The 17,896-nt window shown below is 38.0% G+C and overlaps 1 protein-coding gene across 10 annotated transcripts in view; it reads left to right on the forward strand.

The window, feature by feature from the left end:
* SORBS2 (sorbin and SH3 domain containing 2) overlaps window positions 1–17,896 on the forward strand; it is a 192,436-nt gene that overhangs the window by 99,592 nt on the left and 74,948 nt on the right. For 4 of the 10 annotated variants that reach the window (XM_059817368.1, XM_059817369.1, XM_059817370.1 and 1 more), the window contains exons 1-4: window positions 4,816–4,825; window positions 12,721–12,813; window positions 14,416–14,442; window positions 15,448–15,572. In XM_059817368.1, coding sequence (XP_059673351.1) covers window positions 4,816–4,825; window positions 12,721–12,813; window positions 14,416–14,442; window positions 15,448–15,572 — 255 coding nt within the window. Of the gene's footprint in view, window positions 1–4,775; window positions 4,826–12,720; window positions 12,814–14,415; window positions 14,443–15,447; window positions 15,573–16,544; window positions 17,163–17,896 lie in introns of those variants that run through there. The other 6 variants (XM_059817367.1, XM_059817373.1, XM_059817375.1 and 3 more) reach the window with 3 other exon arrangements.

Below are 17,896 nucleotides of genomic sequence, written 5' to 3' on the forward strand. Positions count from 1 at the left end.
TGAGAGCAGGAATGCTCTGCAGAGTCTTAATGATTTGGGTTAAAAGAATTTACTACCACATACAAATTAGGATCTAGAATCCTGCCTGGTAATAAATAGGTGTTTGTAGATCATCTGCCATGTTTAAGCTGACTGAATAAACAATCCTGGGAGTAAAATAACCAACTGATTTGGCTCCTTAATTTTGCAGATATTTTCTAGAGTAGATTATTGTCTCTAGCTCAAACTGTGAAAGTGGCGAACAACATTAATGCAAGTCTGACACTCCTTCTCATGCAAATCTGGAAAGCTCCTGTCCTCTCCAAATATTTGGCCACTGCTGTCTACCTAAGACAATGAAAATCTATCATTTTCCAACCAGATCACACACACATCCATCCTGCTGTTGATCCATCTGCACTCTGCTCTAAGCCAATTGCTCCTCTCACCGGAGGTCCTTGGGGTAGAATTCATTACAAAGGATGGTAACTATAAAGAGCACATACTAGAATTAGCTTTAAAGTTAATACAAATATTGTATCAGAAAATTACATTTTAAACCTGCTTTTTATAATATCTTTTGTGAAACAGCAAGGAGTAAATAACAGGTAACTTAGAATCTGTTAAAAGCAGTCATTAGTCCATTAACACTGTCTGGTTGATCTCTGTCATCTTACAAAAGTTGTCTTGAATACCTTAGGGGAAAATACTTAGTTGGTTCAAGTCAATCAAACTCACAATTTGCTCAACAGTACTCAACACCAAGAATGCCTGTAATATAACTGTAGGGGCTGCTGTTGGTGGGGAAGGGGGGTTGTAATAATAAATATTTTCCCTTTGAGCATCTGTCATACTCTGACTATATTAAGTAGAATAGGTCAAAAATATTTTCAGACACAATCTATGTGGAAACTGCTGGCTTGTTTTGAAACAGCAATAGAGTCTGTATGTTCTGATTCAAAACATACCAGACAAGATAACTTACCACCTTGTTCTTCAAGAGCGTTTCAAAACCTGTGTAAGCAAGCAGGCAACTAGCATTCTGGAGTTTGCCCCCGGGTAGCTACACAGCTAGCAAGCCTGCGGTTTCAAAGGGGTCTAGACTTCATGGCTACAAAGCAGGAGGCAGAAAGACCCCGAAAGTTATCCATGAGCTTGGATGCATTTGATCTGATATTCCTATGTGGCATTTAGGAATTTGCAATATACTAAGTTATTAATAAAGCTGTAGTGTGATGATTTTTGGAGTTTCTGTATGTGCTTCCAAAAAAAAAAAAAAAAACCCACTCCTTTCCTTCACCTCCCAGTTCTTTCCAGAATTTTACATGGAAAGGATATTCTAGCTTCTGATGGTCCCTATCTTCAGGTAGTTATGGATTACGGTTATTAACAGTGATTAACTTAATTCTTTGAATGATGTGCAAGCAGGTAATAGCATGTTACTACTCATTTAGGCTTTGATTCACAAAGCACTTGCTCACATTTATTTAGTTGATGTTTGGTTGGATGTTAGAGCTCCTACCTTACGGCTGTAGGTGCTCTACCATCTGATCAATAATGGAATTAAACCTCTAACAGTAAAGACACACGTCTTGTATTCATAAATAAACTGAGGGTGGAGAAACCTTTCTTGACTTCTCACTAACCCTTTTTATAGCTCCATATAAATGTGGAACAGAAGGGGTGACAGAATGGTTCCCTGCAGCGCACCACACTTCCGAACTTACCAGGAACAGAAGAAGCAATCACAACTAGTTATCAGGGTCTCTTGGAGAAAATAGAGCAGCTGTCAGAGGGATTCCCACAGGTCTTTTCAGTAGCCTCTCTCAATGCAAACTATTGCTGAGCTGAGGTAATCTTGGTAGTGTTATCAAGGAATATCACAGCAATATATATTATGTAGTTAGTGAAACTGTAGCAATGATAACTGCAGCTGTATTCAACCTGATAGACCCATTTTTGTGCATCAGCACAGTCATTCATTTCCTACTGCGCTACCTCTGCCAGATGAAGCCAACTATAGAAGAATGCCATGAAGATTAATCCTGGATCTCCCTCTGCAAAAGTTAGGCATGCTACTGTGGTTAAACTTCGTGTTCTTTTACCTCAGCATCTAAGATCAGGTGTGAGCTTAGTAGAAGCCTGCCTGATCCAGGTGACTGAACAGCAGTCTCTGATTTTGCAGACTCATGCATTCCAGTAGCACTTTGTGTCTGCACAATAATTAAGAGCATTCCTTCCATCGCAGAGTTAGCTGTCTAAGAGCTGAGTATCTTAGTTGATCACTGGGCATCCTTTTTGGCAGTGAGGAGTGTCTGATGCTTCCAGCGGAACATTCATCTTGCCTCTGTCAGGGGTCTATAGTAGAACTACTTACAAACCCATTCACAAAGAACAATTTTCAGGAGGCAATGAAGTAGGAACAGAAGTACAAAGCAAAAAATACACTTTGCTCCCCCGTTCCCGCCCCGCCCCCCCCCCCCCCGCTTTCTTGAAGTAAGGATCTTAAAGACTGCTTGAAACAATGCTGAGTAAAATACTTTTAGGCATAGGACTGTTAAGTTTATTGCATTTGTTTGGATCCTACTGCCAGTATCATTAGGTATTTGAATGCTACTTCAGCTCCTTAGAAGCAGAGAATTCCAAATAATTTTAGTATTAAATGCAAGGCCTACTGTTTGCATGAGTGTGATTTTATATTGCCTTATTTACATGCATACTTTTCAGGTGTGCAAGACTAATTTGTTCTTCAGCAAAATGAGATTAATGTGGAAATGTTAGTGATTTGTATGCAATCCCTCACTGAGTGTCAGCAATGCAGCCTAAGCTGTTCAGATAGAAAAACTCTTAGGAGGACAAAGCTGTAGTGCTAAAATTGAGTGTTGGCTGTTAAAACTTGAGTAAGAGTTAAGCACGCTTTATGTAAATATATCGAAGCCACCTGCTAGAAATCATTTTGGCTCTGCAGTGTTCCAAGAGTTCTGTACTTGTTGGGTCTGAAAATAAATATCATGTTGCATTTTTGTAGCTTGCATGCAGTACCATCAGTGATTCAGTTCCAAGCTAAAAGAAGGCTTGAAAATGGTGGCTCCTCTAGCAGCCTGAAAACACTGTAGGAATTCGTGGCTTTAAGAATATTCTGTAGCTGTTACAGAAATCCAAAATTTCAGTCAAAGACAATTTATCAAAAAATTAATAAAATAGAATTTGACTTAATTTTGAGAAGATCTTTTAGAAATTCTTAGAGATAGTTTGCTGATAGCTGCAGCATAAAAAGAATGTAATAGAACTTTATTCACTGCCACATATCTATTTCCATAGTTCTCAAGAAGTTTAATGTGCATCTTTTTTTGTCACAACTGACTGAATAATAGCAGCAGAGTTCAGATAGTTTCTGAAAAACAGTAAGTTTTTCAAGCAGTGGAGAATCTGGCCTCATTATGAATACAGAGAATATAGCAATATACATGTTACCTCAGAGGTACAGTTAATTCAGGGTTCCTGTTGAGTTGAGCTGGAATTCTGTTTTGGTATGTTGTTTACTTGTACTAATTAGTATCTTGAGTCTCCCCATACAAAAAGGGTTCCTCATGCATACCTTCCAACTTACTCCAACATAGTTGGGCAGTTTATATTTTTAATTTATTTTTTGAAGCTGTATTATATTAAAAATTCTGATCTTCCCTTTTCTTATCCTGAACTTGATGTGGGAACAGTGCAGAGGGAGAATGACTTTTTTTAGCTCTCAGTATTTTGGCCTCCAATGTGTCTGCCCACTCAGTAAAGTAAATTATAGTGGGCAGCATATATGTAACGATACAGCTGAGATTGGCCAGTATGCAGAATGACACTGGAAACCTTTTCTGCGTTTATCTTTTTACCTCTAAAAGAGCCTGAATAGAAGAGGCTATCCTAAGATAAAGCTGTGACATAAACTGGCAGTAGATGGAAAATACTGTCTAGTTTGTCCTGTGACATACCATCAGTAGGTTAAAATGGCCTGTTAATGTTAGGATGTCATGCTTTTTCTCCAGTTATAGTTTGGTTTTGTGGGGTTTCACTGTTTGTTTGTTTGTTTATAAGTACTGTATAGAGTTGGGATATCTAAATAGATTCAACCTTTGCGTGCATTTTACATTATTTTGGTGCAAATTATTACCTTTAAAAAGCGCATTGATGTATAGTGACTTGATTTCCTACCTATTGACTCCATTGGGAGTTTTGAAATGGATTCCTATGGATGCCAAGACACATGCCCTGATTCTGTGCATAGCAATACAGTGAGCAACATTAAGAGTGCCAGTGTTGTCTGTAGAGACCCATTAAATCACTGGATGAAGACAGCCGCATCTCCTGCTTGTAAACCGTAGAAAAAGACCTGGTAACTTCAGCTGCTTAAAAAATATTTGGAGATGCCTACTCTTCATATCTTTCAGTTTGCAAAAAGGAGTGAATAAAGCTTATAAACAGCCTTTAAAAATATTTCCCTATTCCTGCATGGGAGTATTTTCGAGTCTATAATTTCAAGACCAAAAGTCAATCACTATTTTTTTAATCTCAGAGCAAATGTTTACAACAGAGATACTAAACACTTGAAAATAGAGTACCTTATAATGGAAGCGACGGCTCATCTTTAACTTTGGAAGGACAAGCAATACCAATTTAATTAAAGCTGTGTTAAAATAGGACTGTCATTTGTATCACAGTGATTCTCCACCCCTCTGAAAGTCCCACTGCCATTTTGTACCACGCAGTCTTGTCTTGTGCAAATTAATAGATCGTTTTATTTTCTGCAGGAAATCTGAAGACTTTTATAGCAAATCCTCCAGTGTCAAAATGAACACAGGTATGCTGCTTCTGTGAGATTTTTCTTTACTCTTATGTGTTGTTTAGTAAGCATAGAAGGTCCCAGGTTTATTTAAATTTTTGTGAATAAATTGTACTTTAGTTGGTGCTGAACTCAAGATATTTTAATAGTATGTCTGCTTATGTGCCTTTTTATTCCATATATAAAATTTACATACATGTTTTTCTATGTATGGATATATATGGGTATGTGAAATATACATGCATGTTCAGCTTTCTGTACTTAAGTTCTAAGTATCAGTTTTGTATGTGTATGTTTTATGTAAAAATATGTAGTATGAGGACATAACACATATGGAAAAGTGGTGTGAAAGCATCACATTTTCCTAAGAAACTGCACACACTTTAAAAATGCTTTGGTTTCATTCTCCACTTTCATTAAATTAAGGGGCATATAAATACTACCCTGTATTATTAGCTACACTTGCATAATCAGATGAGGATAACTATTTTGTACTTATAGGGATTTGTATTTTCTCTCAAGTTGCTGTGATGTATGTGTTGACCAAATTATTATCTTCATGATCTGTGACAACGCACTAATATTTGCTCCTGAAGTCAATAGACAGTGCTGCTGTTTTTGCTGGAAGTGGGAATAGGCCTCTCAAAAGCAGACTGGTGAAATCCTAGCCTCACTCATGTCAGGTGTAAATTTTCAGTTGCAGTCAACTCTTTTTACTCCATCGGTGAACTGTCTGGTTTGCAGGTTAACTGTGGCACCCTTTGCAGACCAGTTGGTTTTATCATCGACAGTCATGCTGCACCATGGCAACTGACACGGCAACTTGAAATAAGCAAAATGTGTTATGTGGGACCTGAGGACCTGAACTACCTTTGAAGCCAGTTTGGGTGTTTCAGCAGCACATGCTAAATGGAAGGGATTAGCTTTTCCATAGTTTAGGTTGCCATTATCTAGATCACTTCCTGTTTTCCCATTGTCTCAGACAATGACTGGAACTCAGTAGGACCAGGTTCTTGGACAGATTTTTTAATACAAAGTTAAAATATATTGGCTCACTTGAAACCACTACATTTGTAAATACAACAAGCAGGAGAAATGAAATTTCTCAGTTGAGTGTGTGGTTTTTTCCCCCAAAGTTTTAGTTATTCTTAATTATTTTACAGACGCTAACCAGGGTGGTGTGTTTTTAATTTATGGAAATGCTATTTGAAATTTGTCCTATCCTCTTGCATTTTTAGTGAAGACATCTTTCTTAAACATGTCAGTCTGTATAATTATGGCAGTACTGAAATACTGCTTGCTTCATAGAACTGTAATTTCAGAAGTAACTCAGCTAATCATCATACATTTGACTGTGATTACATTGTGCATTGCAATCATATGAGTTAAAATCATATGATAGATGTCATTTTATAGCTTCTACTTTGAAAAATGTGGATAGCGTCAGAGCAGTAAATTGCCACTTTGTACTACTGCAGCTCTGAAGTACGACTTTGTTCTATGTTGTACTAAGATTTTTCACAGAATCATAAGGGTTGGAAGGGACCTCTGGAGATCATCTAGTCCAACCCCCCTGCCAGGGTGGGTTCACCTAGAGCAGATTGCACAGGTATGTGTCCAGGCGAGTTTTGAATACCTCCAGAGAAGGAGACTCCACAGCCTCTCTGGGCAGCTTGTTCCAGGGCTCTGCCACCCTCAAAGTAAAGAAGCTTCTCCTCATGTTTAGATGGGACTTCTTATGACCAAGTTTGTGTCTGTTACCTCATGTCCTGTCACTGGGCACCACTGAAAAAAGACTGGCACTTACTTTTCATGTAAGCTAGAAATTCTCAAGAGAAATAGACGTAAGATTTAAGTGATCTATGTGGCTGAATTACTTCTATTGGGGATTGGGAGTCTTCTGACCACACAGACTTGAAAACAGACTTGAAAGACCTGAACACAATGAAATCCTTTCTAGTTACCTAAGGATATCATGATTGTAAGCTGAACTTTAATCTACTCTGGACTTAGTGAAAACATTTTTCATCTTGTGTATGCTTGATATGAATGTCCGTGTTACTAGCTGCACTAAAATGAGGTCTTGACAAAAAAATGTGGTATTTCCTATCAGTTCTATTGTTGTAGATTGTTTCCTACTACAAAAAAAAAAATAATCCAGTGAGTAGGGTGTAAAAGTGAACATCTTGCACCTACAGCATCACTTTACTAAGCAAGAGAGAGACTGAGATGGAAGCTGTTCTGCATGGTGTTCTGATCTAGTTGGTTTTTTCTTTTTTTTTTTCCTTTTACACTATGTTGTCTTTGAATATAAAATGAGTGCTGCAGTTCTTTTTTTTTTTATATATATATTTCACTGCTTTATAACAGGAATTTGTGCATGACACAATTGGAGATTATCAGATACTATTAACTTGCCACTAGTTTGTTTTAAAAATATGCATTTTATTAATTACTCTTACAGATAAATGAGCACTCTAGTTTGATGCCAGTAACTGCTGAAGTGGCAAAGCTAGTGTATATGCAGCTTTAAAAAGAAAAAGTAAATCTACTGCTTAGAGTGGGCTCCTCTAATCCAGTGTTCCCTGTGGCTGCAGACTTGGCAGTCTGTCTCAGCAAACCCTGCAGAAGATATTTTTGTCTACTGAGAAAATGTTTTGAAGAGCTTTGCTTTTCAATACTCTACCATATATGGGAGGGATTTTTTAGTATTTGATGTTAATTCTGTACCACATGTCAGGAAGGAATATTCAATAGCATAAGGCAATGAAACATGTTTGCAAAAGCAAAGAAATAGACATAATATATAGGAGAGGTTTTCAGAAGGACCAAAGGTACTTTGGCTCATAGTTCCTTTTGGTGTTCAAATGCTGTCATAATTTAAAAATAGTAATCTAATAGAATGTGTGCCTTTTTAAACTCAGACTAAGCAATCATCAACAGAATAATATTTTCAACTATATATAGGGGTTTTCATCAACAAGTCTTCAAGTACTTTACAGATTTGATGAGCGTCATTAACTTGGTGAGACATTTTGAGAAACTAAGTCCAGAAAACCTGAGCCTACCCATGAAGATCACATCAGATTAAAACGCAGGATAAATGTGTTTATTTTTCATATATATATGTGCATGCATAGCTGATGTTGGTGGAGAGGTAATTGCATTGGGGAATAATGAATGGCTACAAGTTAATATGCTAAAACAGATTCTTAGCATCCATGCGTAAATATTTTGGCTGAGTTTCACACAGATAATTCTTGGTAAATGCGTCTAGTTTTAAAATTATTAAACAAGTTAGCTGTTTGCAATAGATGAAGCACACAAAGAGCAGCCAAGAGTGAAAAAGTATGCAGTTCTGAAGACCGCAAATATTTTGTTTGTTAACATTATTAATGGAAGTCATCACATGCACTAATCTCTTACATTTTGTCTGGGAGACAAGAATAGAAATTCTTGGGTCCCTCCAGAATTCCTGAATAGATTGTGAAGCCACTTTTAGACCACAAAAGCAAATTAGGTAGGCTTAAGTGTTTCAGGCATTCTACAAAAAACTTACTTTTAAAATCATTATTTGTTGTAATTTAGCAGCATCAAAGAACGAAATAGTAGTAGGTTCACCTGTGTAGTCAGGTTATGTGATAAAAGCTCGTCTGCACACCCACAAAGGAGCTCAGAGAAACAGTGGCAGGAGGGAAAGCCCAAATAATAGCCTGCCCGGCCAGGCTACTTGCAGGGCCACCACAGGAGCCATCAAAGGCCCATCTGCACAAGCCTAGAGGAGCACAGGGGCAGGCAGGAACCCCAATTAAGGACTCCCAAGAAATGAAGGGAGGCACAAGGGCCTACCTTGTCCAGCCCCCTCCCAGGACTGTCCCAGGAGAGCCTCAGCCCTGGGGTCCGGGAATGGAATGAATGGCAGACTCAACGTCTGAGCCCACTTGCTGGAAGGATCCACCTTGTACATGTGTGCGTATATATTCTCACTAGTGGGCCTTTGTCCTGCTCAGCCAGAGGGGGGAGGGGGATGAGGCCATTGTGCTGTCTGTGTTAGTGTGAGTGCTCTGAGCTCTGTGGCCAGCCACGTACGTATGTGGTATACACGTGTGCTCTTGTGCATCTGTCTGCTGGGAACACATTCAGACTCACTACTGGTTGGGCCTGGGGACATGGAGACGCAGCAGCTTCGTCTGTCTTGGACTGTTGGATCCAGCACTATATATTTGCCTCAGAAGGTCAGAATGCAAAAAGGGAGTAAGAATCCCTGGTCTAAAGACTTCTAAATTTGAATTCACTGTGGAGACAAAGGGGAAAATGATACCGTTCACAATACAGTGGATCAGCAAAGTAGATCATTCACAAGTACAATGATCAGCAAACGTTGTGCTTGTGTGCCGTTTTTCTTTTCTTTGAGCTGTAAGAGCTTATTAAAAATTTCCTGCCCCCTGGCTGCTCTCTCTCACCTCTTCACAAGAGGTCATCATCCTTTCATCTTTGCCAACTTGGTTTATGCCACTGCTTTTACTGACTCTCTGAAACAGTCTTTTCAAAAAAAAACCACCCCATGTTCCTAAACGGAAGTGGTGGTGTTTTGAATTGGCTCCATTCTGCTTTGGAGCAAGACCTGACCAACAGCCTGTTTGTCAAACAGAGATACAGCTCACTTAGGGTGATGCTGTCTGTAGTGGGAGCAGTTGTTGGGATTGTGGATTTAGGGGGAAAGGGTTAAAGTACTTATTTGTGGAGAGAAACAGAATTAAGGGAGGGAGAGAGAAAGAAGTGAGGAAAGGTGAGGAATGGAGAAAGGCTGACAAGAAAAATTGTAGGAGCGGAGTTGGCAAAGGGAGAGGAGCTGAATGGTGGGCTAACAAGAGGAAGAGAGCATCCAGAGCCCCACTGCAGAGGGCGTTAGGATACATACACAAATACACACATCCTCCCAGCTGGAGGGCAAGCCACCACCGCTCCTGTCTTCTCCAGTCAGTGGGTGGCTCTTTCTTTTTCAGGAGTTCGTCCTTGTCTGGCCCTTGCTCTGCAGGAGACTGTCAGAAACATGTCTCACCAGATAATCCTTACCTCCCCTTTCTCCTTCATTTTCTGCAGTACCTGCTAAGGATGCTTATGTGTCTTTTCCTGATTTGATGGGAGCATGTAAGGCTTGCAAAAGAATATCTAGGCACCAACCATGCTGAGTCCTGATTTGAGCTGGACTTGCATTTTAGGCAGCTGTTTTGACTGTGATTTATTGTCCGAATTTGTATTCTGTTATTGCCTGCAGACCTTAGCTGATTCAGGTCTCATTTGCTTCAATATTGAAACAATACCTGGGAAGACAGGACTCTTACTTCTGGAAAATTTGTCATGTCAAAAGAATAGAGAATTGTGTGTATGCGTATACATATTTGCACACATTTCATTTTTTTATATAAGCACACATTTTGTATAGGTTGTTTCACATATCCTCATTTGTTCCTTGCGTAACAGCTGTGCAATATTAATTGCTTATAGTTTGCAAGTGAAATGAGCAGATGATCATTAATTCAGCCTCCCTTGCTGTTTTTGAATTCTCTGTTCTCTAGACTTTGAGCTTTTTGGTGTTATTTGGACTTCAAGAATCTGGGTGAATATAGTTAGTATTTGCTGGAAATTTGATGGAGCTATGAAAAAGTAATACAGGCTGGAATAAGCCTCTTGAAGTTCAACTGTGTAAGGCTGTGCAGATAAGGGAAGCAGTTTGAAAACTGCCCCTTTTGAGGCAGCATGCAGATTCTTCTGATCCTCATTCAGATATGATGCCCTTGACTTAATGGGAGCCTGGCCTGAACAAAGATGGGAAGATGGAGTCCATCATGCGTAAATACGTGCTTGCCCACACACATTCGTATTTTATTAGAATTTTTGCACAACTCAATATGGTATATTTGTGCAGTTATGTCTTAATTGAGTGCTAATTGACTCCCGTTATTTTGTACAGATACTGAGAATGTTATTGCAGGTACAGGCTTGTGTATGGGCTTCTATATATAGGGGTAAATGTTGTATGCATATATGTATCTAGTCAGTTACAACATCTGTTTTAGCTATCTTCTATGAAGCCATGTCAAACACTTTGCTAGCCAATGGGTCCACTAGTATAAAATTTTGCCTCAGTTCAGTTATGTTAAAAATTAATTTGAAGCAAAATTTCTTGGTTACAATGATGAAATATTTGTAGTCAATTTTCTTGTTGTCTTCCTTTCCTCCCACTTCAGTTTCTCTATCCTGAAATTCAGGAAGGTAGCTCTTGAAAAATAAAACAAATAAAGATGTTACAGTATAACAAAATTGTTTGCCTGTTAGCTTGTATTAATCAAATAAAGTAGGCTGTCAAAGTCTGCCAACATTCAGATAAGAACAGAACCTCAATATCAACACATCATCCTTGGAATTACTGCTGGTGTATGTTGGGGCAGGACAGGGAATACAAGAATGGAAAACGTGATTTTAATTACCATTGCCATTCTGTATTTATGTAAGCAAACTAAAACAAATGTGCAGATTTGATAGCCATTGTCTTTGTTTCACATGTACAACACCAATAATTAATTGTGGGTAATGTATTGTTTTCGACTATTGCTGACTGAAATAATTTGGCCTTTTGCCTTGAGACTTGGAGTTGGCAGAGTCTTTGGAACCACTTACACCTGGGGCGGTGGCTCAGATGTTTGCCAACGTTAACAACTACTGAATGCATATCATGCAAGACCTGTGGCCAGAGGGCTCTGCTATTTCGGGGAAGTATTGGAACGAGCAAAGAAATACCAGGAGCTCACTTCTCTTGCAGACGTGGGTTAAAGATGTCTCTGTGGCTCAAGTTACTGCTATCATAGGAAATACTTTCTGCTAATAGGTTGCAGATCTTCCTTAAGCGTAATTTTATAAAAATCTTGTCATCGGATACAGATGTAAAAACTGTTAGGGCCTCTATTGTAGTTGTGGTTCTTCTTGACTTCAGTGGGGCCTTGTATGAAACTTCAGTAATATCAAATATGAAAATTAAAATAATTATTATTATATTGAAGAGCAGAAAAATATTCTAGTTAAATATAATCAGGAAGAATATTTATTAACTTGCTTTTACAGCTATGATAGAGTTGCTAAAAAGCTAAGTTGTGGCAAAGCTACCTTCTAATAATAACAAAGTATTTATAAAACAGAGTGACAGCTCCAAGTGAGAGAGGAGCAGAGAGTAAGGAAAGAAAGGAGTCATGCAAGATCCAAAGGCTTTTTCCTTTCCTGGTTATTCAGAGTGATTTTAGATTTCTAGTCATTCCCTCGGGATGCTATTGGGTTCCAGATATACATTTTTTTATCTTCCATTAGATAAAAAAGAAGAGGGGGGAGGGAGAACAAGGATGTTCCACCAAAACAATTATGCCATCCTTAGTAATTTTGATTCTTGAGCTTAAAGGATCCAAAAGACTGAACAAAAGCACTGTCAGCTGATCAGACATAAGCTTAGTTTATGAATGGTGTCTTTCTAATACATACAATGAAATGATTTTACAGTGCAGATTATTGATTAATATTACTCTGGAATGCTTAATCCTTCATCTTGATTACTCGTTTGTTTTTACTGATTAGCAATAATTAAGCAGTCTTTCAGGTACCAGAATGTATATATTTCCCTAGTGGATTAAGTATTAAATTCTGCTCTCTTTACTTATTTTCTGTGAGGTTTATTTTTGTTTAAAGCCTGTGAAATTTTATTCATTCTGCTAATCTGCGAAACTTGCAAATTTACATGTTCCTGCAGCAGTTCCCTAACTGCACGCTTATTTTCATGTATGTTTGGTGTATCTCACACTGTGACATGTTGCATGTGCTTGCTCCTTTTGTCTGGGGCTGCTGTCTGTATTGTTTTGTGCTTCCAGATAGCGGTGGGTGTGCTCGCAAACGTGCTGCAATGTCTGTCACATTAACAGCTGTGAAGAGAGTTCAGAGTTCTCCAAACCTATTGGCCTCAGGTATAACCGCTAACCAGTGAGACACTACTCCTGAATGGCTTTTCTATAGTGTTACACATTCCTGCAATATTACTTTGCAAGGAGGAGAAGGGTAACCGTATTTTCTATTCCACTGACAGGTCTGTTACTTCTACAATGCTCTTTAAAAAGTAGTCTTAATTTCTCTCTGCCTATGCATAGTAGCCATTAATGAAAAAAAACTAGGAAGACTTAGGAAAAATCAGTTATTTATAAATTAATTTTGCCTTTGATACATATTTTGGGTCTCATGTACCCTATTTTTTTTCAAGATAACATAGCATGAAAAGTAGGTTTTGTTTATTACAAACTTTGTTTATTGCAACTTGCTTTAAAAACTCAAAGAAAAAGAATCTGAATATTGTTGTTAACAATTGTCAGAAGCCAGATTAACTTTAAAAAAATCATTTATCAAGTCTGTTTTCCTAGAAATGTTTAAAATAATAAAAACATGCAGAATATTCAGTAGCCAGGCAGAACTGCTTCTTAGCAATACTCATGTCTGGTTTTGCAAAATTAAATCTTAATGGGTAACAGCTGCCCAGCTTCACTGGTGAATTAAGTAGTTTTAGGTTTAAATCAGTAAAGAATCTTGAGTGGTGTAGACTAATTTACACCAATCTGAACACGCAGTGTTCACACCAAACAAGTATAATACAGGAAGTTGAATTAAGAATGAGCCAGAAAATAATTGCAAGATAAAATCTTTGTTTTGTAGATCTTTTCAAATATAAGACTAATCCCCAGGAATAAGAACTGTTAGAATTTATGAAGCAAATTAAAAAATTGGTTGCTACTCTTTGTAAGGATAGTGGAAGAGTTATTGGGATTACTGCATGTATGTAAATTCAAGAAAACATTGGGTTCTTACTTCTTAGCAACAAATTTTTATCAATTAAGCTCGCAATACAAGCCTCTTCATGTCTTGCTTTGTTGCACTTAAAATTAGTGATAAGGAGTGCTCTTAGTACTATAATTATTGTACATTAAAAGTATTTTTAATTTGTTTAAAGATGTCATAATTTCAGTTTCTTTAGGAGAAAAACACTAATATATCTACAAGTAATCCAAAAAACCACCAGAATTTCAAATCTGTTCTGTGCTGGCAGTATGTATGTATCAGTTTCTGTGTTTTACTTTGAAGTGATGAAGAAAGCATCACACATTCTGGTGTGAAGGGGGAGAGAAAATCCTGACAGAATCTGTAGGCATCTTTCTTGGTTTTGAATTAAATCTTTCCAGCTCATCTTAAAGGAATCATATTTCTTTTGGTATCGAGATTTTAAATGGTAGTATATCACAGTATTTACTGGGGGGAAAAAAAAAAACAAAACACAGCGAATGTTTATTATGGCTGTCTGAAATAGCAGTGATTAAATAACAGTAACACTCAGCACACTGTAACCTTCTATAGAACTTGTGCAATAAACACTGCATAGTTACCTGTGGTCTAATACTCTGAGGTGTGCTTAGGTAACAGGAGGGAATTAGGTAACTGAACAAAAAGACTCCTACATATTTTTCAAGTTGTGTCATCATGTTTTTATTTCTAACACAAATTAATATTGGATGTTTCTTTTTCAGGGTCTGATTCTCAGTCTCTAGATTCAGGTAAATAAAACATCGTGTTATTTATACATCAGTGTAATACCACGTAAGTGGATGAATTATAACAATCTTCCATTTATTTGATTTTGTTACTCCATACTTCCACATTCTTTAAGGAAAGCACCACTGAAATTGTAATAATAATTGCAAGTGGTTAAGATCTCAAATTCAGGTCTCATTTGAAAGCAGTATTTCCTATAACGCACTATATGTTGTCAGCAAATGAATTGTGTGGGAGAATACAGACTGCTAATTTGCCACCTTTAGCTTCAGTGGCACTTGGTATTTCATTTTTAGTTCCTTACTCAGGATTGCAAATTCTGCCCACCCTATTTAGCAGCCTGCTCACATAATGTGTTACTTTTCCCAGCCTCTTACAATATTTTGTCTTCAAATCTATAACTTGTTGAGGCAGGATAGTATCTTCTTCTATGTTTGGACAATGCCTTGGGCTTTTTAGCTCTGAGGATAGAGACAAAACATGGTTGGTTGGTTGGTTGGAAAATCGAGGTGTCGTTCAGATTTGGAAGTAAGACAACCCGATAAGAACAACTAATCAGGTATTGTGCTGAAATTTGGTGAAACTGCCATGACCAACTAATTTTACATGAGCTGGGATGTTTTTCAAAATCCAACACAGCTGTGAAGTTCAAGAACCTAACCTTTGAAAGTACTTCAACCTGCTTTATACAGAGGCTGAAGCACCAACATCTCAAAAGGACTCCCAAGGTTAAAATCCATAGTCCTTATGAATGTTGTGGGGACATATCAAACTGCTACCAGCAGTATTGTCAATGCTTGAGTTTTCTAAATTTCAAAGATAAATATTTTGTAAAGTGACAGCTTTAGCCCTGTTCTTATAACTTCCATGGTGATAACAGCAGCAATGTTAGTTGTGTAATAGCTAAACTTTTCCACAGTTTGTTTCATAGCTGGGTTGTTATGATGATAGCAATATAGAGACCTACTAATCATAAAAAATGGTTTTATTCTTTTTCCTCACAAAAGCTTGGAGATCTTACAATGATGGAAGTAGAGAGACACTGAATGGAGATGCTAGCAGTTCATCTCTTACAGCAAAAGGTTTTAGGAGCGTGCGGCCAAATCTACAGGATAAAAAATCACCAACTCAGGTAAAACTGACACACCAAGTTTCATGCTTTGGCATTTGTTTGGCGGCTTATTCTTATAGCATATATAGATGAGATACCTCTATGGAACATTGTCCTGATGTCTTCCAGATAGTGCAAATCACCTGTTCATATGGGTCATTACAAACTGTTTTACTGCATAGGTAAAGTATACTCCACAGAGGGTGCATGCCTCCAGGTTAATTACCAGAAATTGCTTTCAATGAACAAGACAGCCAGCTAAACAAAAGTAGGTCATACATAAATAAAAGCTTTCTAGGAGTGTTCCCAGACTTCAAAGAGTATTTGTTAATATTTTACATTCGGAGAAATGCATCAGTCATCAAAATAATATCTGAGGAGAAAGGTTTATTAATTACTAGCTGGACAACGTTTCTGCCTGATTTGCAGAACAATATAATTAATGCACACTAAAAAAACCCAACACTTAACTTGGAAACATATTTATCTGTCCAAAAAAGATCAACATACCAACATCAACACTGTCTCTGTTACTATTTTAATTCAAAGATTTAAGAGTCTATGTGTGTGTTATATATGTGTGTTACCTGTGAATAATAGTTTGTTACCTAAGATCACGGAGTACATTTTGGAAATTACTTATGTATTTGAACAATTTCACAGTAATAATTCTTATTCAGTGTAATAATTGGTTTTTTTAAAAGAAAATGGACTAGTGTGGGCTCCCTTCTGATCCCAGTTTACTCTGAGCAAATGGAACATCTGGCTTTGTAAACACAAGCTGTACAGCCCTGCACAGCAAAAGGTGGTGGGAACCTGACCAATTCAATTGTCCATTGAATTAAGCAATGATGAGATGAAGCCCCTTAAGTTGCTAGTTCCATTATGTAAAGATAAAAGTCAAACTGAGTTATACCTCCTGCTAACATTTACTTTTTTTCTGTTTCTTCTTCAATGTTATTTTGCTGTGTGTGGATGCTTTTGGCAAATAAGGCACCTCTGCCGCCCCCTAGAAAAGAAAGTTTTCAGAAAGCAAGAGTAACTAATCACAAGAATGAAATGAATCTCCAGGCAGTAACAACCAGTCCAGCTAAACACCTTCCCACAGATACTGCCTATTACACTAACGAGAAGTCTGTCCAGAAGACAATGTCTTCTCAAATACCCAACACAAGTGTGTCCTATGCACAAAAAATCATTAAACCACTGACCTCAGTCTCCAGTGCAGGCACAAGCACAGTAGCTGGTATTAGTACTACTCTCCATCAAGGCCAAAGGCAACAGTCTCAAAAACGTAGAGTATCTACCCTGAAATTAACCCGGACACGTGACCCAGCGAGTAGCATTCATTGCAGTACACAGCAACAGCTCAAGCCTGTTGAAGTGCCAGTATCTCCACAAAGGCCTGTCTCACCTGCCTGTAACCCCATGCCTGAGATACACACAGCATCTCTTTCCATTCAGATAGCTCCCATCCCTGACAATAAAGCAGAGCCTGAAATCCAAGAACATCCACCTAGTATTTCTCCAGACACTTCAAAGATGTCTTCAAAGGATTTGGGACAAAAGTCTACAGTTCTTCCTTCTTCACAGGCTGCAGAATGCCATGTGGTATATTTAATTTTTCCGTCTTTTATTTTAGATCATTCATGAATCACTTAATAACCCTCTGTTTAGTTATACTTACATTATCAAAGTTTGACCTTGTGTTTTCTGGGTAAAACTACCTGTCACATGGATCAAAACAGAACTGAATAAGACCTTGTTTCTGGAAGGGTATTGAAAAAAAATAATTAACCCAGCTGAGCTGGAGGGTAGACTTCTTTGTTCCTCTGTGAGCACTTTCTGGAGTGCAAATGCACAATAGGCATTTAGTGAATTGTAGGTAATGCATCTGCTTAAGTGGCTCTTCCTTGAGGGGGGGATGCATTAAAGTGTTATGCTGCCATAGGTGCTGGAAGGATCAAGTACGCATAGAAGAGGGTTGGGGGGCGGGGGGCGGTTTCTACAAACGCAGCTCTGCCAGTTTTCTAAGTCAGTGCTTTTTGCAAGGCTAGTCACTGCTGTCTCCTATGTGTCCTCTGCAATAGCGCTTTTTAAAGAAAATGGGTTGATAAAATCTTTCATCAACCACCTCTACGTGAAGCATCACAAAGCACTGAACTTTTAAGTCCCTCTGTATTCCCTATGCCTACTGAGATGAAAATTCTTTGTTAACTATACTGATCTCATCTAGGAGAAATGGGAGTATCAAGCACACAGTATAAGACCAGAGGAGTCTGAGCAGGGTTTATCACCATTCAGAAAGTTACTGAGTCAAATAAAATAAGCCTGGGAGCAATAAA

Source organism: Gavia stellata, chromosome 5, assembly GCF_030936135.1.
Source record: "Gavia stellata isolate bGavSte3 chromosome 5, bGavSte3.hap2, whole genome shotgun sequence".
Lineage (NCBI taxonomy): Eukaryota > Metazoa > Chordata > Aves > Gaviiformes > Gaviidae > Gavia > Gavia stellata.